Source organism: Sciurus carolinensis, chromosome 17 (assembly GCF_902686445.1).
Source record: "Sciurus carolinensis chromosome 17, mSciCar1.2, whole genome shotgun sequence".
NCBI lineage: Eukaryota > Metazoa > Chordata > Mammalia > Rodentia > Sciuridae > Sciurus > Sciurus carolinensis.
In genome coordinates, this window is record NC_062229.1 from 20,444,631 (window position 1) to 20,464,957 (window position 20,327).

Sequence of the window (20,327 nt, forward strand, 5' to 3'; positions counted from 1 at the left end):
TGGTTTCTACTGTCTGAATGAGGTTTCTGTATGCTTCACAGTTAAGGCAAAGCACACATTGAATAGTTGGAAGGCAGGCTTGGTCTACATTGATGAGAACTTGAACTTAATATGGTTAGGAGTGGAGAACCACTGAAGATTGAAGTGAACAAATGAAAGCAAAACATTAGCAAAATCCACTCCGCATTCATTATCAGGAAGGACTAGAGCAGGAAGGCAAGTTAGGAAAATCTTCCAATAATCCACAATAGTGGTTAGTGTGAAATAAGAGGGATGAAGTAATCAGAAGAAAATAATTCTAAAACTTAGCTGAGTGGGTGGCAGGGAATTTAGAGAAGAGTGTCAAGCCACTACTGTTTCACTACCTGAATTGCTTTGATGGTTTGCTCAAGATCTTAACTGGGAGGTAAGGAATCAAAAAGAGAAATGAAAGCCTTTAACATGTTAATGTAATGTGCAATCAATTTTCTGTTATCAAGCACAATTAAAACATTTCCTTCCTAGTAATTCCATGTTGAGCTGACACTGAGTTTATTTAGATGGCAGGTGTGGGGAATGTTGAATACAGTACTTTTCCCTCCTCTACGTGCCCCATTACCATATGGAAGTTCCTCCTTTCTGTACCTCTGTTCTCCCGCCCTCCTGGTTATAATCTCACCTCAGGATCCTGTTTTGATTATCCCTGCACCTGGGCATTTAAGTTCAGTGTTCCTTAACTGACTTGGCCCGGCTCTTGGGGAGTTCCCAGTGCCATCGAGTGTGAGTGGAAAACAAGGTGAGTTTAGGACTGCCCCCTGAAGCGGGGCATACACTGGGTAAAGATTTTTTTACCCATCTGAGGAGCAACGGATGGATATTAGATTAAGTGTTTTAAAATGGGCACACTGCAGGGTGGAATCTAGGTTAGAGAAAGTGGCCAGTGAGACCAGCAGAGAAATGTGATGATTTGACAGTGACCTTGGAAACAGAAGAGCAAGGTTCAAAAGCTATTCAGAACCTTCCTAAGAACCATGATGTGAGAGATCAAAGGAAGATGTCAGAGATGACTTCGGTTTCACTCCGAATGTAATTCAAGCCAGGCTACTCTGGATAGATGAGCTTAGTGGTGGATTTGCTGCATTTGAAGTATCTCTAACAAATCCAAAGGCGGATGTCCAGAAAGCAGTTAAATAAGGAGGGATTGCTATAAAAATGGGATGGCTGGCTATGGATCAAGAACAAAGTTGTCAGCCTGGAGATGTCAGAGGCCACCGGAGCAAATGAGATCACCCAGAAAGTGAGAACAGAACCATGAAGAATGACACCTAAAGAATAAACAAATCTCCCCCAAAAGGCTGTGATGGGCTCTGACAAGCAGTGTCCAGAGAAGAGGAAGTGGTAGGAGAAGTAGGCAAATGAAATAGAGTACCAAGAAAAAAACAGACCCAGAGGTGGTGAAGAGAGACGGACGGAGGCCTAGAGTGGTCAATGGCTGTGGTTGGAACTTTTTCCTTAAGCTAGCGAGATTAGAAGAACGAGCTGAAATTCTACATTGTGCACAATCACAGAAACGAAAAGATGTTCCCCATTTGTGTACAATGAATCAAAATGCAGTCTGTAAAAAAAAAAAAAAAAAAAAAAAAATTTAAAAAAAGAACGAGCTGAAGGGGAAGCGAGGAGAGGCTGTGGCCAGCTGTGGTCTATCCTTAGGCATCCAGAGTGACCCACAGCGACCGGGACGAGTCAGAAGCAGGAAGCACCAGGGGCCAAACGTGAAGCATGGCGATCTGAGTTCAAAAGCCAACTTCCCACTTCGGAGCCTGGGAGAGTCACTTAACCTCCTTTGGCCTCGGTTTTCTCACCATAAAACTAGAAAGTAATACCCACCTCGCTGGGCTGGTGTGGGATTAAGTTTTGGGTTTTTTTTTTGTTGTTGTTGTTGTTTTTAACAAGTTTGCGGAGCACCTTCAGACATAGAACCAGCGCTCCCAAATGCTACCTAGAGTTGTCACTGTCCCGACTCCCCCGGCATGTGCGGAGACCTCCAGGCGCGCCTGCCGGCCACCGAGGCCCGGGTGAAGCACTGGAGGCCGGGATGGGCCGGGTCGGCCTAACTAGGTCGGAGGGCGGATCCCCGGGAGTCCCAGCGCGCCTCAGGGCGCAGCCCGCGGAGGTCTGAGTGTTTCTAGGTAGTTCCACTAGCCAGCACCACGGTCCCGGAGCACGTCTTAAAGGGCCGCTTTTCCATTACAACCAGCACCCCTTTCTTTCCCTCCGGGTGGGCTGACGCGTGAGCCTACGGTTGACCGTGCCAGACTCGTCAACCACCCTTCCCGCGCTAGCCTCGGCATCCACTGCGGCTGCGCGAGCCTCGGGTAGGTCCTTAGCGCGCCCTCCACGCGCGTGCGCCCTCTACTGGAGACCAACGGTCTTCCCAGTGCGCGTGCGCACATGCACCAGGCCCCGCCCCCGAGCTGCCGGCGCGCGGAGCCGTTGGAGTCGCTCGCCGCTCTCCCCCTCCCATCGGGAGGCGGGGCGGGGCCACCCAGATTGGGGAGACCGAGGCGGGGACACCGAATGCCATGCCTCCTCCCCGGTTCCCATTTGAAGCCCCCGACTCTTCACCGTTGGCCAATGGCAGCCAGCCCTGTCCCAAGAACTGGCCAATGGGCGGCGCACTCGGGCTGCTTCCGGCTCCAGACCCAGTTCGCCCCTTCCCCAGGTCTCCCCGCGAAGGGCGGGGCTCTGGGGCGGGCGTCGGCCGCGGTGACGCGCGGCGGGCCGGGAGCCAATGGGGGGCGGGTTCGGCGCTGATGGACGGGGCCAGCGGCCAGTGGCGAGGCGCTGTCCGCACTTCCCGTCCGGGAGAGAGTGTAATATGGCGAAGACCTACGATTACCTGTTCAAGCTGCTGCTGATCGGGGACTCGGGGGTGGGGAAGACCTGTGTCCTGTTCCGCTTCTCCGAGGACGCCTTCAACTCCACTTTCATCTCCACCATAGGTAGCGGGGCCGGGGAACGGTCGGGGGCACTGGAGGCCTGGGCCTGGCGCGCCCCGGAGGTGCTGGGGCTGAGGGGCAGTCCCGGCTGGACGGGTCCAGGGTTCTGAAAGGGTCAGGGGGTCTGATGGGAGAAGAGCAACCCTCTCCACCTCCATTCTGGGTTTCCCGAGCCCTGGTGTGGGACCAGTGCCCACTGTGCAGATGGGGACCCAGCGGCTCTGATCCCCAGCCTGTTAGGAAGTTTATGTCCTGAGCTGGGATCATCGCGCCTGTCATCTCGTTCTGTCCTCGAAGCAGCCCTCGAAACGGTTCTTTGGGAGCCTTCTTACAGAGGTGGAAACTGAGGCATGAGGAGTTGGCATGGAAAATGGACGGTGACCTTACTGAGCATTTACTATGTGCTAGGCTCCTTCTATGCATTTTCACACTCTTCAGTACCCTGTTAGGTACTGTTGTAAGCCCATCTTACAAATGAGAATTTGGAGGCTCAGGGAGGGCTTGGGACTCGCCAAAGGTTATAGTATGCAGGTGGCAAGAATGAAATTTGAACTCAGGTGTATCAGACCCTGAAACTTGAAGCTTGGCCACCCCAGAATGATGCCACCATGCAACCCCCCCCCCAGAACAAACATAACTGATCCACCTTGGAGCTAGGACTCCAATCCACAACTCTCCTGCTCTTCACTCTGGAATATTCAGGAGTTGAACCATTTTTTCTCCCAACCCCCAAGAGTGACCTTCTTCTAGAGGGAATGGTGACCACAGTGGCAAGTGACAGCCACCTCCCCTGGGACCTTTCATCCCCAAGGAGATGCCAGATAAAGGCATCAGTGAGAAACTGAAATCAGCTGCTGCCACAGAAAACCTTGACTTCCCTACCACAGGGCCCAGGATACCAGTTGTCACTTTGCAGAACAGCTTTTCCTGCAGGGCCAGCCCACATTGTGGTTGAACAGAATTGGCTTGATGCATCTCAGTTCTGTCATCCACAGAGGTGGAGCTGACTTTTCTCCTTGCCACAAAAACAGTCATTGCCCGCAGTAAAAGGTTTGACCTGGAAGTAACATGGATCAACGTGACCTGTGAGCTACGTAGTCCTGCTCAGGAAGGGGGAAGTGGTGAAATGGTCATCAAGCCTAGAAGTTTTATCCCAAACTAGAAAACCTAGGGGGTGAGCTTTGCTTTACACCTGTGTAATGTCAACAGGGCCACGTTAGCTCCCAGAATCCCCCCGTGGCGTTCTGACTCCATCTTGCCCTGCTTAGGACTTGCACTTTGTAAAACAATTACGTTCGGCTGTAGAGGGGATTGGATTGGAAATCATGCCAGACTTCCAGTTGCTGTCTACCTTGGCCAGTGCCCTGGGTGGTGAGGCTCAGAAGTATGCAGTGAATAGAGGGCTGTTACCACCACCAGAGGTCATGCAGGGGAAGCATGGTGGCTCCTATAGCATCGAATCTGGAAGCACAGGTGTTTTTGAACCCTCCGCCACGCCCCCATTCCAAGGTCAAACTTTGGGATAACCCTCGAGTCCCTACCAACCAGGAAGTGGTGTTAACTCCTGTCAGACAGTGGCTTCCTCTCATCCCATACCTCAGTTTCCCAACCAGACACTTCCTGCTCAGTGCAAGCACTGGTGAGGTCAGCTCAGGGGTTGTTTTTTGCATGGTTTTTAATTCTTGACCAGAACCCTCTCTAGCACTTCAGGACTTCAAGAAGGCCAGCCTTCTCATTTGCAGATGAAGGTGTGACTTGGTCAAGGTCGCCTAGGGACGTGGAGGTAGCACTCGAACCCAAGTTCCCTCGCTCCTATAGTGTTCTTCTCACTACATGTGTAGCCTTCCTATGGGCTTCTGTCTTCTACAAAAGTTTAATTTGCCATGACCTCGGAATTATGGCCTCATAACTCTTAGGCCTCATAAAGTTTATACTTCCTAATTAAATTTGGGGTGTTAATAAAACCCAAGAGGAGCAAAGGCAGTGAGGTCATGGGCTCGACGGGAACCGTGCTTCTTGATTTTGTATATCTCTGAGCATCTGTGATAGGAGGTGGGAAATGTTTTAGGATCACAGGACCTGGACGACTTGCCCTGCGATCCAGCTGGACGCCTGAAGGCAGTTGCTGGCACTGAGGGCACTCTGCGTTTTCTTTATAGCTCAGGGATTGAGTAGCTATTCATTTTCTGTCCTGGTTATGATTTTGCCAGAGCCCATTCACCTCCGCTCCATTGATCGTCTGTGGTACGAACTTGGCCCTGTGGCTCCCTGGAGGTGGTTCTCGCCAGCGTAACTCAACCCCGTCCCTCCTCAGGGGCCCGTTCCTTGCATCATCGAGGCTGAGGACAGTGAGAGTGCTTCCTCGGCCACGCAGCGCCACGCTGACCCTGCTGCTTCCAGTTTCTCGTCGGGCTCTATCAGCAGTGCCTGGCATCAGCCTTGGTGCTGGGGCCCCAGAAAGGACTCGGGTGAATCAGAGGGAAGCGCGAGTATAGTGAGACCCGAGGCCAAGGCGTCCATAGGACTGAGGACCTTGAGGCTTGCGTGGCACCCTGCCACGTGCAGTCGGGAGATGACGGCAGGAAGGTGCCCAAGTCCCCACCCTTGGGGGCTATGTTCTAGTGGGTGAATTTCAGGTGCAGACTTGTATTCCCCTGGGTCCCCAGGACAACTCCGAGGCTGGCAGGGACCGAATTAATATCCCTATCGTGGGTTCAGAGAGGTCAGGCCAGGTCTAGGTCTTCTCTGGGGACAAAGGCTGGGTCTGGCTGTTTCTCTCCACAAAGACCATTCAGACGGGCGTGGTTTACCCAGGAGTCCCCTGAGCAAACAGTGTGACTTTCAGTATGCACAGGGTCTGCCTCGAGGTTTCAGCCAACTGTGAATTGAGTTTTCTCAAGTTACGTCTGTACTGAACACGCACAAGCTTGTTTTCTTTCAGTCTTCCCCTAACAATACGATGTGACAACTGTTGACAAACACTGGCATCGCGTCTGGTGCTAGAGTCACCTAGGGACGACTTAGAGTCTCGGGAATAATGTGTATAGATTCTGTGCAAACACCACATCCCGAAGAAGGGGCTTGAGCATCCTCAGGGTTTGGTATCTTCAGGGAGCCAGTCCCACTGGGGTAGGAAGGACAACTGTATGCAGTGCATTGTAATGGTGAAGAGGAAAGGGCAGGTAAGGGGAGAGAGATGAGGATGGGCGGGAAGGCTCCCTTGCGGCCACCTGAACATGACCTGATCAAGTGAGGGAGCCCCAGGGCTGTGGAAGGAGACAGCATCCCAGAGAGGCAAGAGCCGGTGGGAAAGCCTGCAGGAGTTTAGGAAAGAGAGGGAGGGGGTCTTGCTCAATGGGCGCCACCAGGTGACCAGGTCAGGCAGGACCTTGGAACACAAGGGCAGCCGTTTTCACTTTGTTCCAGGGGAAGGAGGAGGAAAACCTCTGGAAGAGGCACCTGTGGCTTGGTATTTTTTGTTTGTTGTTTTGTGTTGTGCTGGGGATTGAACCCAGGGCCTCGTGCATCCTGGGTAAGGGCTCTGCCACCAAGCTGCATCTCCAGCCCCGGTTTGATATTTTTCAAATGACTTTTTGAACATATAACTCATATACCACGATTCGCCCACTTGAAATGCATGACTCGGTGGCTTAGTACATTCACAGTTGTGCGTCCGTCCCAGCAACCAACTTAGAACATTCTCACTGTGCCAGAAAGAGGCCCCTGGGCTCCTTAGCCTCCCTCCCAGTCTCCCTGTCCTCCTCCAGTCCCCGCAACCATGAGTGTGCTCCTCGTCTGTGGATTCGCCTCTCCTGGACATTTCATATTGACGGAATCATACAGTTGGTGTCCTTCTGTGTTTGGCTCTGTCACTCAGCATCACGTGTTTGAGTTTGGTCCACATTGTAGCCTGTGTCGGTGCGTTGTTCCTTTTTAAAGCTGAGTAATATTCCACCGCATGGTTGGACCACATCTGACTTGTGGCCGCACTGGAAGGTTTGGAGCAGGGGTTTGCCTTGTGACACAGTCAGAGTTTTGAAGGCTGGAGAGGGCCCTACGGGGATCGCTGGAGAGTCTGAGGTTACCCTGGGCACCGAGGATTAAAAGCAGTTGGTGGCAGAGGAGGAGAGTGGGGTCAGGAAGACCTCTCAGGTGACCTCTGAGCAGGCCTTAGGTAGGCAGGCAGGACACAGGCCACCTGCAGAGAAAGAGCAGCAGGTTGAAGGCCGGGGGCATGGGCACGCAGCGCCTCTAGCGTGCAGGGAGGGGAAAGCGCGGGGCTCAGGCACAGAGGGCCTCAGAGGCCAGCTCTGCAAGGCCGCCCTGGGTGGGGAGCCCATGGGTGGCAGGAGGGCACGAGAGCCGAGCGTCGAGCACTGGGCCTTAGTGCTTGCCCACAGCCCTGCCCCTGCCCTCCTTCCCGCTGGGCAGCACCCAGCAGCCCTCAAAGGCTCCTTCTGGGAGAGGGGAAAGTATTTCCAGATGTTTCCAGACTTGCTGGAGGATGGGGACTCTGCAATCATTCCAGGCCAGGCAGGTGCTCCCTAAGCTGTCGTGGCTGTGACCTGCTCGGGCGGCCGTGTCTGCCTCCCGCACAGCTTAGGAAATAGATGACAGTGATCTGCCTTTGTTTTTTCTTTCAGGAATTGACTTTAAAATTAGGACCATAGAGCTCGATGGCAAGAGAATTAAACTACAGATATGGTAAGAGTCATTGCTTTGTCGCCCCTCTGCTCAAGCCCTGTGACCACTGCCCCTCTCTCCATATCCAGCCCTGACTTACTTTTTTCAAAGGCCTCTGGACTTCCATACCTGCCCAGGGAGCTGGGTTCTGCTGATGTTCCAACCTAGTGTCTGTGTCTGTGCCTACGGGGACAGAACCCCCGTGTCCAGTCAGCTTAGTGTTCCAGTACTGGCAAGGCCCGGGTCCAGGCTACAGAGCAGCTTGCTTGGTTGAGCTGGGCGTGGTAAGGTGGCAAGGACCGTAAGTCACCCTGCGGGGAGTTTCCCTGAGCCCTTCAGCTCACTCGAGAGTGTAAAGGTCTGCTCCTACTTCCTCTTTGCTCTCCTGGGCCTCCCTTCCGGCATGCAGGCCCAAAACCCCGCTGCGATCAAACCTTAAACGGTGAGACCTGTCCTCAGACCCAAGGGCGACTTCCCTTGCCACATTAGATGGGGGAAGTTGAGAACTTCCCGTCCCCATGGCACGGACTCCGGTATGCAGCAGGGAGACCGGGTCCAGGGGCTGGGTGGAGTGCGGGCCCCTGCGTCCACATCACGTGCAGGGAGAAGTCATGTTATGGAGGTCAGCTGGGTGGGGGCATGAGGTGGCCCGACGCTGCCTTCCTCCTCAAGGCTCAGTCCTGAGCGAGCCATTGCCCCGGCTCGGGAGCCTTGAGGGTGTCCTCCAGGCCAGGCGATGCTCGTCCCTTAATCTGATTCCAGCCCCAGACTGGATGAGGTCTCACTCCTTGTCAGTCTGCAGAACTTGGTAGCTGGTCAGTCTCTGGCCACCTTGCAAGCTCCAAGCTGAGAAAGGTCCTCTGCTTCCAACATGGTGGCCCCACTGCAGCCTTGTGCCCAGGTCCAGGTGACACTGCAGCGGCAAGCAGAAGTCACGGTTTCCCTTCCTCCTCTCTCTCTTCTGCTCTTAGCGGTCTTGATGGGAGAGTGACTCAAGACTCTTCTGAGAAGGCCAGGCCTCGGCCGAGAGGAGACGGCTGCTCGCAGCCCTGCGTCTCCGGCTTTGGCCTCGGCAGGCCCCCCAGCACTTCGGGCAAAGCAGGGTGGCTGTAGGGCCAGGCACAGCTCAGGTGGACGTCCCCCCAGCACCACACAGACCATGGAAGGGAGGGGCTTCCCCAGCACCGAGTGCACACAGGGAGCCCTCCCCAGAGGAACGTGGGCCCAGCCACAGAAGATCTGTCCTGGCTCTGCCACTGATGAGTTAGGTGACCTTCAGCCAAACCCTGAATGCCTCCTCGCCAAGAGGGCACTGGGCGTGGCTGCCTCTTGCCGGTGTCCCCTCCCTGGACCTGGGAACACTCCCATCATGCAGGCAAGGGAGGGCTTCCCTGTCCCCGAGCCAGGCGGGCAAGCTGGCGCTGCGCCTCCGGACCCGGCTCCTCCCAGTGGCCCCAGGACCACCAGCCTTCTCCTTGCAAGTGGGCCTGCAATTCACAATCGGTAGTGTTCAGTTTTGGCTCTTGTGTGACTCTGAACCCAGGGAGAATTCCCTAGATGCTGGTACAGAAGAGAGAGGACAGGGACTGCCTCATCCCCAACTGGGTGACATCCAAGGTCCTCAGCTCCTCAAGCCAGAGCTCCCTTTTCTGTGGTCCCAGGGGGAGCAGAGAGGCTCCCTCCCCTGGAGGGTGAATCACAGCACGTGTCCCGAGAAAGCGGGCGTCCTTGGAAAATGCTCACTGTTCCCTGTGGGGAACGTCTTGCCTGCTGTCACTAATACGCTGATCCTCCTTCTCCCGTCAGGGACACGGCCGGCCAGGAGCGGTTTCGGACCATCACAACGGCCTACTACAGGGGAGCAATGGTACGGACTTCTCCTTTGTCTTGTCTTTGAGGTCAGATGAACCCGAGTGTACCACCACACCAAAGCCCTGTGGTTTGTGGAGCCTGCCTCTGGCTCCGTGGGGGTCCCGGGTCCTGAGTCAGTTCAGGAGGGGATCGTAGGCCCCGTCCCCTCCCTGTGCGCATGCTCCGCTGGCTTCAGACACAATGCAGGGTTTACGTGAAGTGGAACGTCATCCTCTGGGGATGAAGGAAGACCTGGAAGCCGGTTCTTCCAGGTGAGGTCACTGAAATTAGAGCTGGCGTGCCCCAACACTTAGGAGGGTCACATGGCCACCTCAGTCCCTATGGAATCTGCTACCAAAAACTTGAAGATCTTCCAGGAGCTGACTTGTCTGGGGCTAGTAAGTGGCGTTTCGTCTGTTGCCCAGGCCTGCAGCAGGGCGACGCTGTGGGAAGACCCATTTATCATCCCTCAGGCGTTTCCCAGCACCCTCCCTGGGCCTGGTCCGAGCTAGAAGAGGCGGCAGTGGGAGAGCCAGGAGGTGGCGTACGAGGCAGGGCACACAGGGCCTGGTGGGAGCAGGGGCAGACCCTCTGGTCCTGGCCTGGGACCCTGGGCTGCCCTCTGAGCTGTTCCCTTACTTGGAAAACAGAACAGAGAAGCGGGGCCTCTCCCCGCTGCACAGCCGTCCTTCCTCCCAGCACCCCTCTCACCTGCGCCCATCATTTGGGTGCACAGGCCCGTGCTTCCTCCACTAGATGGGCCGCCCCGCCGGCGCTGTGCCTACTCAGTGCCTGGGAGCCTATGGGCGCAGGAGCAGCGGAGAGCGACTCCGCCTTAGGTGTTGAGAGCAGCCCACTCACTCGGAGTCCGCAGCACAACAGACGCAGGCGGCTTGCAGCCGTAGTGCTTGTCATTAAAATTCACTTCCTTCCCCTCACCTTGCTGTGCTCTGGTGGACGGTGGGGGAGTGGGGGCCTCTGGCCACTGGGTCCCAGGGGCCTTCTGCCCCCTGGAGAGAGCTGTGGACTCAGGTAGGTCCTTTTCCTCTCTGGGCTAAATAGCCACCCCGCCTGGTCCCCTGAGCCCTCTCTGCTTCAGACAGTGGCGCCATATGTTAACTTGCATTGTCCCCCTGCATCTTGGCCAGGAACCCCTGAGTGTGGGTGCCATCATGACCCCTGTTTTATAACAGAGGCTGCTCGGCTCTGGGCCCCGCTTCAGTTCACCCGGGCGGGTGGGCTAAGTGGTTGCTGGTCTGCAGCGCCGACGTCCTCAGCCAGCACCAAGACAGTGGTGGCCCTCAGTCCCAGCCTGGGCTCACCTGTTCACCTGTACAGAAGTCACTAGCCACCTGTGGGCATTTGCACTTAAATCCAGCCCCACTGTCAAACCCAGTGCCCTGGAGCCCTGTGTGGCTGGTGACAGCAGAGGAAGCTACCACCCTACAGCTCCATCGTCTTCGCTGTCAGTGTGGCCCTGGAGACCCCAGGTTTGAAGTCCCCTTGTAAAAAGAAAGCCCAGGTCTGGTGTCCCCTTGTAAGCTGGGGGTGGTGTTCGCCAGGCGGGAACCAGAAGATACTCACTGGAGCCTGAAGGGTCTCCAGGAGGCCCTGGACAGGGTGACAGCCCAGTGTCGTACAGGTACTTTGCTGTCCGCTCCCTCCCCATGATGGGTGAAAATCCAGGAATGTAGAATCTTGAACATGTGGTGCCTACTTCCTGGCGGCGGCAGGGATCTTGGGCCATCAGTGGAGGCCATCCCTGGATAAAGCAGAACGGGCTTCGTGCTTCTCGGGAGCCTTGCCCCTGACGGGCAGAGGGTGTGCGCGCTGTCTTCTGCTCAGGCTGGCCTGGGCTGGGGCGTGACCAGCATCCTGGCCACCCCTCCCCCAGCCTGCCCGTGGCAGTCTGTCAGGTGTCCCCCGGAGATCCAGAAGGAGGGTCCCAGACGGCACCTTTGAGGAGCCGTGGCCTTCGCTGTGTCTTGGGTCGGCAGATGGCAGGACCCCCATGCAGCTGTACCCCAGCCCTGCCCACCGCTGCCTGCTTCCTGCTGCCTGGCTTGTTCTTTCTCTGCAAACTTGGGTGACCTCAGAAACGTCCTGACCAGCACCAGAGGTCATCAGTGCCCCATGAGGTGCCCCAGACACAGGGCTCTGCCCTGGAGGAGGTAGCTTGGAGGAATGGGGTGAGCCAGGCCTGGACATGAGCTGGCCATTTGCCCCAGAGCCCAGGTGCTCGGTCCCACAGGGGACTGGGCTGGCCCTGCAGGCTGGCCCGCTACAGAGGCTGCCCAGGGCCTATTACTTCTAATACCAACAAGGGCCCAGCAGGGCCTCTCACGGGCCTGTGTCATCACCTCGTTCAGAGTTAACCCCACCTGGGCCGGAAGCATGAAGCTGTCGTCTCCTTGTGCCTCCGTTGCCCCTCGCAGCAGGCGGGGACTCTTGCCCTCTCCATAGCAGTGGCGAGCCGCTCCGCGCTCTCAGGACTCAGGGCGCCTCCCAGGAGTCTCTGCGCCGGGTAGGGAGCAGAAGAGCCCATGTTTGACGCTGGCCCCTGCTCTGGGTTCACAGAGGGCACCTGGGCGTCAGGGTCAGGCTTCCCAGGGGTGGACCCAGTGTGCGGTCAGTCTCTCGGGTGACTGGACGGGCTAAGCACAGTCTCCTTGGGTTTCCCGTCGCAGAGGGGACGTGGTCAGGGCACGGGTGGCTGCATTGAGACCACTGCCATGCTGTTGCAGCTGGCACCAGAGGGGGCACCAGCCGAGCCTGGGAGGTGATCTGGGAGGGTGACCGGGGTTGAGGAGGCGGCCAGTGGCAGCAGGTCGACCTGAGGGGAGCAGGGTGGGCAGCAGGACCCTTGGAGCAGAGGACACAGGCTGGGGGCAGTGGCCCTCAGGGGCTGTTGGGCACATGGCCAGGCCTGGCCTGCTGACCGGAGCCAGCAAGCCTTGTAAGCAGGTTGAGGGCTTGGCCTGGGGGCAGAGTCCACCCTGGTGGCCAGGGGTGGTCTGGGAGAACAGGGCTGCTGGTGCTGGAGACCCAGGAAGGAAGGGCCACAGGGATGGCGAGAGGAGCTGGCTTCTGCCGCCACAGAGGGTGGCAGGGTGGCAGCTAGCGGGCTGGCCGGGGGCCCCTGCCCTCTGTGCTGGCGGGGCCTGTCCCCACCACAGAGGCACATGTGGCCCCCACCCTGCGGGGCTTTCTGCGGGGCCTGCAGCTTGTCAGGAGCCTGTGTCCCGTCTCCCCCGCCCAGGGCATCATGCTGGTCTACGACATCACCAACGAGAAGTCCTTCGACAACATCCGGAACTGGATTCGCAACATCGAGGAGGTGAGCCTGCCCCACCCAGTGTCGCCAGGCCTGCCGGTGGGAGCCGAGGCCCAGGGGCAGCTAGAAGCCGCTCTCCCAGAGCCCCGTAGGGAGGGCACGCTGGGAGCCTGGGGGACCCTGAGACCACGCAGCAGCCCAAGAGCCCAGCCGGGCAGTCGGGCTGACCAGCATCACAGTCGTGAGTCAAGCTGTCGGCTCCGGGGCGCCATCAGAGGGAAGGCTCCAGGACCGTGTGACCCTTGTGTTCGCAGGGTGTGGTGGGTGGCGTGTCATTGCCCTTTGAGCTTCAGCAGAGCAGGGTGTGAGCGGGGACCCTGGACCATGAGGGACCAGGAGGAGCCAGCCCCACCCCGCCTCCCAGGCCAGCTTTGTCCTCTTCCCGTCCCCAGCATGCTGCCTCGCCTCAGAGCGCCCTGAGCAGCTGTGCCTGTGGCCCTGGTGACTAATCAGGTGGGGCTTTGGGCCGAGACCAGAGCCAAAGAACCTTACCCGTCCACAGAGCCACAGCAGAGGAATGTCGCCATCCTCCCAGGCCCCAGAGCCCTGCTCTGTTGTTCATGGGCAGTGCGTCCGTCTGGGCTCCCGACCACCCCAAGGGGCCCTCGTCTGCTGGCGCCAGGCCGCACCCCGCCGGGAAGCCGTCTTGGGCAGGAGAGGCGGCCCACGCCGGCGTGGTGCTGTCCGTTCTGGCCGTGGACAGTGGGGCTCTTCTGGTGAACAGGAAGTTAGGGCAGGGCAGCACAATGGTCACGCTCAGAATTGAGGCGAACGAGCAAGGTCTTTTCTGGGTCCCCATCCTTCAGGGAGCACAGCCCGCACCTCCGGGCCTGAGGGAGGGTTGACGAAAGAGCCGTTCAGGAGTGAGACACCCAGGGCGGGTGACGGTGGGGAGCTTCAGTTACCTCGGGCATGGCCCATTTCCAGAGCCTGGAGAAGGAGTTGAGAGGTCAGACGACCAGATGTCCCTGGGCCGCAGCTGGGGCCTCCCTCAGAGGCCCTCACTCCCGGGGCCACCCTCACTCCCGGCCCCGGAGTCTGGTCGATGCAACCCAAAGAGAAGCTGTTCCAGCAGCCAGGAGGGGTTTCAGGAGGGGCACGCGAGGGCAGCTCAGGCCCTGGGATCCGTCAGAAACGCCACTCTGGCACTGGCTGAGCGGCACGAGGCCTGCTGCTCAGACTCTCTGAGCCTTAGCTTGTCATCTGGACCAGAATATGCCCGTGGGCCTGACCCTGGCACTGAGTCTGACCCATGTGCCCCTCCCGCAGCACGCCTCTGCAGACGTGGAGAAGATGATACTTGGGAACAAGTGCGACGTGAATGACAAGAGACAGGTGTCCAAGGAGCGGGGAGAGAAGGTGGGTGTGCTGGCCACCTGGGCACGGGGCCCGAGGGTCCTCCCGGCACAGAGGTCACCCCAGGGACCCTGAGTGCTCACCAGTATCAAGTCGGGGCTTTGGGGGCTAGAGCCCAGGGCCTTGTGTGTGCTGGGCAAGGACTCTGCCCCTGACCGCTTGACCACACGCCAGCTCTTCACTTTCTGCATTGTGGGGGGCACTAGGGACTGAATCTAGGGCTGCTCTACCACTGAGCTATACCCACAGCTTTTTAAGAATTTTATTTTGAGACAGGGTCTCACTAAGTTGCTGAGGCTGGCCTCAAACTTGGTAATCCTCCTGCCTCAGCCTCCTGAGTTGCTGGGATTACAGGCATGCACCACCATACCTGGCTGTCCCCTTCACGGTTTTTATGAGCATAAGGTGACACGCCATCCTGGTGTGCTGAGGGGCTCCATCGTGAGCTGGTGTTCCTGCGGGGCACACGCCACAGGCAGGGCAGCAGGAGGAGCACACCCAGCCAGGCTTCGTGCTGGAGGTCGAGCCGCGAGGCTCAGCACGCTCCTGTCCAGGCCTCACAGCCTGTCAGCTACCAAGGCCATAAGAGCGGAGGGGAGGGCTGTGGTTTGGCTCAGGCCCCCGTTTGCCCTCCCCATCTCGGCTGCCTCTCTGGCGCCTCCGAGGGGCACTCTCGACCAGCTCCCCACCAGAGAATTGGGGGGGCTGCCCCCACAGCCTCCTCAGTCCACCAGCGCAGATGGCGCCTACAGCCCTGGGCCCCTCACCACGGCCCACTCAGTGCTGGTCATCACCCGCGACTCCCGCCTCTTCCGCTTCCTGCGAGGCACGCCCCGGGTCTGGCTGATGTGGGCACATCTGTCCCCTTCACAGCTGGCCCTTGACTATGGAATCAAGTTCATGGAGACCAGCGCCAAGGCCAACATCAACGTGGAGAACGTGAGTCTGGGCCCCGCTGGGAGAGCCGGGCCTGCGGGATCGGCCCCTTCAGGCTGAGGGCGGGCTGCACCCTGCAGGGATGAGCCTCCGAGGGACCAGCCTCAGGCACTTCCTGGGCAGCTCCCCTCAGGGCGCAGGGGCCAGCAGCCCGTGGGAACCATGCCGCCCTGCCGCGAGCAGCACTGGCCCCACTGGGCAGCCAGCACGTGTCCTCCCACTGGCTCGTTAGCACCCCGCGGAGAGGCTCAGAGTCCCAGCTGGCTGGACACCAGGTCCAGCTGCAGGATCGTGCTCTGGGCCATGTCCCTCACCCAGAGCCCTGACTGAGCCTCGCCTATCCCCTCTCGCTCTCACTCCCAGCCCTAGTGACAGTGCCCAGAGGGACCAGAGGGACGGTCCATGTCACTGCCCCAGACTCCCTGCAGTGAGGACAAAGGCCAGGCTCCTCCCTCCCTGGCCCTGGCCCACTCTGCACACTGGGCCACCTGGCCACTCCCTCTCAGCCGTTGGTACCTTCTCGTCCTTGTGCCCATTTCCTTCTTCTCTCAACCCACCGGGCCTGGTCCACACAGCCCTCTCGGGGAAACCTCCCCGTTTCTTGGGGTTCCACACCCCACACCCAGGCCACCTCCACAGCAGACCTTCCCACAAACCCCTTGCGGGCAGCGCTGAGTCCACTCACGTCCGTGGAGCCCCTCCCCAGGCAGGGAGTGTGCAGAGTGGGCTTCACGCTGTTTGTGAGAGAGCAGACGAGGGCTGGGAGGACGGGGGTCACGACGCAGTGGCCGGCTGGGCGCAGCCATGCTGAGGAGGAGCACTCCCCTGCCCCCGCCAGACAGGGACTCAGGAGGAGCTGCTGGGCTCCTCCCTGCCCCCGCCACCATCAGAAGGGGCATCAGAGTGGACAGAGGACCGTCAGGGAGAGGACTGGGTACTCCTGGACTGTTGTGGACCAGTGCCTTAGAACAAGCCCAGTGCCCCTCTGGGTCCCAGTGTCCTCTCTGGCCTTGAGTGCTGCCCCGTCTCACAGGGTGGTTGGCTAGGGGAGATGACCCAGGCACAAGTCCTCTGTCTACAGTAAAAGTCGACGTGACATTGGACAGTCCTGGTGGGTGGCGAGCTGGGGCCAAGAGGGAAACCCACACATGGAACGGGGCTTGCTTCCTGTCACACCCACTCGGGTAAGCGCCTGGGGACTTCGGACCTGCCGGGCGAGGGGCACTGACAGCTCGCTCTTTCCACAGGCGTTTTTCACTCTCGCCAGAGATATCAAAGCAAAAATGGACAAAAAATTGGTGAGTTTGTGGCCTTCCTGGATCCCTGCACGCGTCTGCTGGATCCGGCCATCCTTGGCCGCAGTGGCATGTGGCTTCCCGGGCCAGTTCCAGCTTTTTAAGGCCCAACCAGACCCAGCAGGCCATTGCTGAGAAAGAAGGAAGAGTTTGCGAGTGTGGTGGGGACACGGTGCTGGGCTTGGCCCTCTGAGCCCCGGGCTAGCAGGGTCACGTAGCTCTTTGCATCTCTCCCGGAGAAGGTGTCCCAGCCTGTTTTCTGCTGCCGTGGCAAAATGCTTGAGACGAGACCTATAAAGATGGAGCGTATTTAGCTCAGGGTTCTGGAGGTTGGGAAGTCCAAGAGCGTGGTGCTGGCTTGGTGGCCCCTCCCTCCTGGATCGTAACGTGGTAGAGCGTGTGCACGATGTGGTGACAGAAGCCCGCTCAGCACTTTCTTCCTCTTCTTGGGGCCCCGCATGACCTCGTCCATCTGCACCACCTCCCAGGCCCCAGTTCCAAATCCATTTCCCCATGACCTTGGGGACTGACCTCCAACACATGGATGCTGGGGGCATACCCAGAGTGGCAGAAGGGCCAGGTGACATCACATTCATGAGAAGAGTGCCCCCAGCCCCGGGCAGGCCCAGGCAGGAGTCCACACGACGCGCTCAGTGCTGCCCGGCAGCCACTGGCCGGCCTTCTCGGCGAACATGGCAGGTGAAACCCCAGCCCAGGTTCTGCAGGTTGTGACAGCTCTGTGACCTTCAGTGGCGTCAGGTCTTCTGGGGCCTCGGGGCCTCTGGGGTGCCCCGCCATCCAGCCGGTGTGTCTCTGGCTTCTTTGTGTACCGCGACTTCGGGTCCACAGCACTGGGCGAGGGTGGGGCTGTCCTCAAAGAACAGTCCCTGTCCCCAAGGGACAGGGGCCTTGGTTCCAGCACCGCCTCTCTTGACTGAGCCACATCTGCTGCCTGACCAGCGTGTAGAGGTCTGGCCACACATGGGGGCACATGGAACGCCCGTGCCCGCCCTGGCTCCCTTTGAGGGGCTGTGGCCGGAGCGCGAGGCTGGCCACCGCACCGAGGCAGCAGACTGCCCGGGCCACGCGCCCCCTCCTCCCCATTCTATTCTTCAGCACAGGGTCCAAGTTCACATCTTCCCGGCCCCTTACCCCTTTTGCCCACCGAGCCTGGTGCTGCAGATACCCGTCCCTAGCGGGTGGCGTGTGGAGCACGGGTCGCGGGCCTGGCCCTGGCCATGCCTTTTGCTCAACCAGGTCGGGAGCTGAGTCCCGACCCTCCTGCTGCGTGGGGTTTTGGGAGATGCGGCCACACCCTGCCTCTGCCTTTCCATCTGTCTTTGGTGGCCCTGATGTGGCCCTGACGGCATCTCCACACCGTCACGGGAAGTGGCCCTGCCCTGGGCCCTGCTGTGTCCTCAGCCGCCCACCCGGCTGCCTCTGCTCGGCTGCTCCAGCCACGGTGCCCGTGGTCTCCGCGTGCACTTGCACTGTCCCCTCTCCCTCACTGCTGCGACGGGTCTCCGCACACGGCGTCCTGGGTGTGCCGACCAGACAGGGCATCTGCGGAGCCCTTATCCGCTGCCCCCGCCCAGGCCCGCCCCGCCCGGGACATCAGACGTCATGAGTGCCTCCTGCTCCGCCTGGGAGCCTCGCTCTGGCGTCTGCCCGAGGGTCAGTCTCTCCCTCCCAGCAGCGTGAGCTCCCCCGCGGGCCCCCTGCCTGGAGAGGCACCCAGAGGTCCCTGGCAAGGAGACACGGGTTTGCCTGAGAGCTGGACGAGGAGGAGCTGCCCAGGGGAGGGGGAAGTGGGAGAAAACAGGACCCATGAGTTCCTGGGGCTGCTGGCCAGGGCGCGGGGCTCTGGACACCAGGAGACAGCCATGGAGCCCTCTGGGAGGGCGCTGGCACGTCCTCGATAGAGGCTGAGGAGGTCGCGTCCAGGTTTACGCCCTGGCAGCCGGTAGAAGGCTGGTGAGTGGAGAAGGGGGCGGCGAGCCTTGGCACAGGGTCGGGCACCTGGGACCCAGACCTCCAGATCCCAGGGGACGGCCTCTGCCCTTCCACGGCGCAGCGTAGCGGGCGGGGAGAGGGAGAGGGAAGGAGGAGAGGCAGGGCAGGAGGAAGGTGGAGGCGGGAGGTGGCGAGGCAGGCTGCTGGGTGACAGGAGGTGTTCAGAGAGGAGGCGACAAAGGAGAGGGGACTGTGGAAGGCAGCCTCCTCTAGGGAGGACGTGCTGGAGGCCGGGAGGGGTGAGTGACGGTCAGGGGCTGGCGGAGTGGCACGGTGGGAGGGGAGGGGGCGGTGGTTGGAAGCAGGTGGGTGAGGAACGGTGGGGGTCTGTGGATGATGGCGGCCGGCGAGTGAGGGGCTGGCTGGCGGGTCGGGCAGGCCGGGTGCTCAGCAGTAACTGGAGACCCCTTGTGACCTTAGGAAGGCAACAGCCCCCAGGGAAGCCACCAGGGCGTCAAGATCACCCCCGACCAGCAGAAGCGGAGCAGCTTCTTCCGGTGCGTGCTTCTGTGAGGAGCACCGCCTGGGCCGAGCTCCGCCCAGCTGACTGTGCCTGTCCTGGGGCCGCGCTCAGCGGGCCTCCGCCTCCACACCTCGCCCGCGCCGTGGCCACGGCCCGCGGCCACCAGAACATAATTGAGAAATTGTTTATTTTAGTAACTGTCTGATCTTTTTCAACTTTGGAGATGGAAGAAGAATTTGCTATTTTCCTGCAACATCCACCAGAAAGGCCCACGCGTCCAGCACACAGAGCGGGTCCCAGCGAGCGGCCAGCGGCACACCTCCTCTCTGGGCCTTGGACGCCTCGTCTCATGCAGCACAATTAAAGCCACCAGAGAGCCCGGCCGGCCGGTGGTGGTGCCAGGCGCGCCCAGCCGTACACCTGAGCAAGCGACCGGTGGCCAGGGCCAGGAGCGTTCGCCCAACAGCCCTGCTGCGCAGTTGGCCTCCTCTTGGTTTTGGACAAGTGACAAAACCCATGTTCCCTCCTGCCTCTTTTTCACTGTTAAACCAAAGGGAAGCACAAATCAAGGAAATCGCACGTGCAGCGTTGAGGAGAGAGGGCGGGCGACTCTGTCCACGGCCAGGTGACGGCCAGGCAAGGAGGGCTGCTGTGCCCGTGCCGGCGACCCTGCACCAGCCCTGAGGGCCCATGGCACTGGGCGCCCTCCTCAGCGGTACCAGAACATCGCGCCCCCTCCTCTCGCCATCTCCAAGTCGGACGTTCTTTCTAGCTGAGATTTTTATTTTTCCAGATTTGTAGTGCCATGAAGTGATTCCGTCTTTGATTTCCAGTGGCAGACCCGGGCGACAGGACGCGCGTGCAGCACCCCCACCGGAGGTGGCCAGGGGCCAGCAGCGCCGTCCACGTGGCCCCCCGGCATGGCCGGGGCACAGGCATTCCAGGGACAGGCCGACCCCGCGGCAGCCTGGGTCGGCTTTTTACTGTCATTATTCGGTTCTGTCTGGATAGCTTTGTCCTCCCGGAGAGACTGGGACTTGGGACCAGACACAGGCGGAGGAGCGCCCAGCCTCCTCCTCACCTCCCACCCACCCCGCTGCTGTCAGTCCACGTCATTGGCATTATACTTCCTCCTTTTTTGAATTAAAACCAACATACCAGCAGTCGCCTGCTCCCCCCGGGATCGCGAGCGTGCTGTTTAGGTCCATGGCTGCCCCTAAGCCAAGCGAACCCATTAAGGCTATTCTCAAGGTAACGGGTTTGCAGGTCCACATTCTGCCCGCAGGCCGGGTGTCCCGCCAGGCCCCTGTCTGCCCCGCCCGCCAGCTCCCAGGGCACATCCTCATGCCTCCTCCAGGGCTGTGCTTCTGTTAAGTCTCCCTCCTCCCTTGGGTCACCGCGGGGCGTCCCTGTGGAAG

At 59.5% G+C, this 20,327-nt stretch overlaps 1 protein-coding gene across 1 annotated transcript; it reads left to right on the plus strand.

The window, feature by feature from the left end:
• The first annotated feature begins 2,823 nt into the window (after nt 1-2,823).
• Nucleotides 2,824-20,072, plus strand: Rab8a (RAB8A, member RAS oncogene family). Its single transcript, XM_047532396.1, has 8 exons — nt 2,824-2,981; nt 7,622-7,682; nt 9,468-9,528; nt 12,772-12,849; nt 14,116-14,205; nt 15,076-15,141; nt 16,386-16,436; nt 18,867-20,072. The coding sequence occupies exons 1-8, from the start codon at nt 2,858-2,860 to the stop codon at nt 18,957-18,959; spliced, it is 624 nt and encodes a 207-aa protein (XP_047388352.1). The 5' UTR covers nt 2,824-2,857; the 3' UTR covers nt 18,960-20,072.
• Nucleotides 20,073-20,327: the final 255 nt, after the last annotated feature.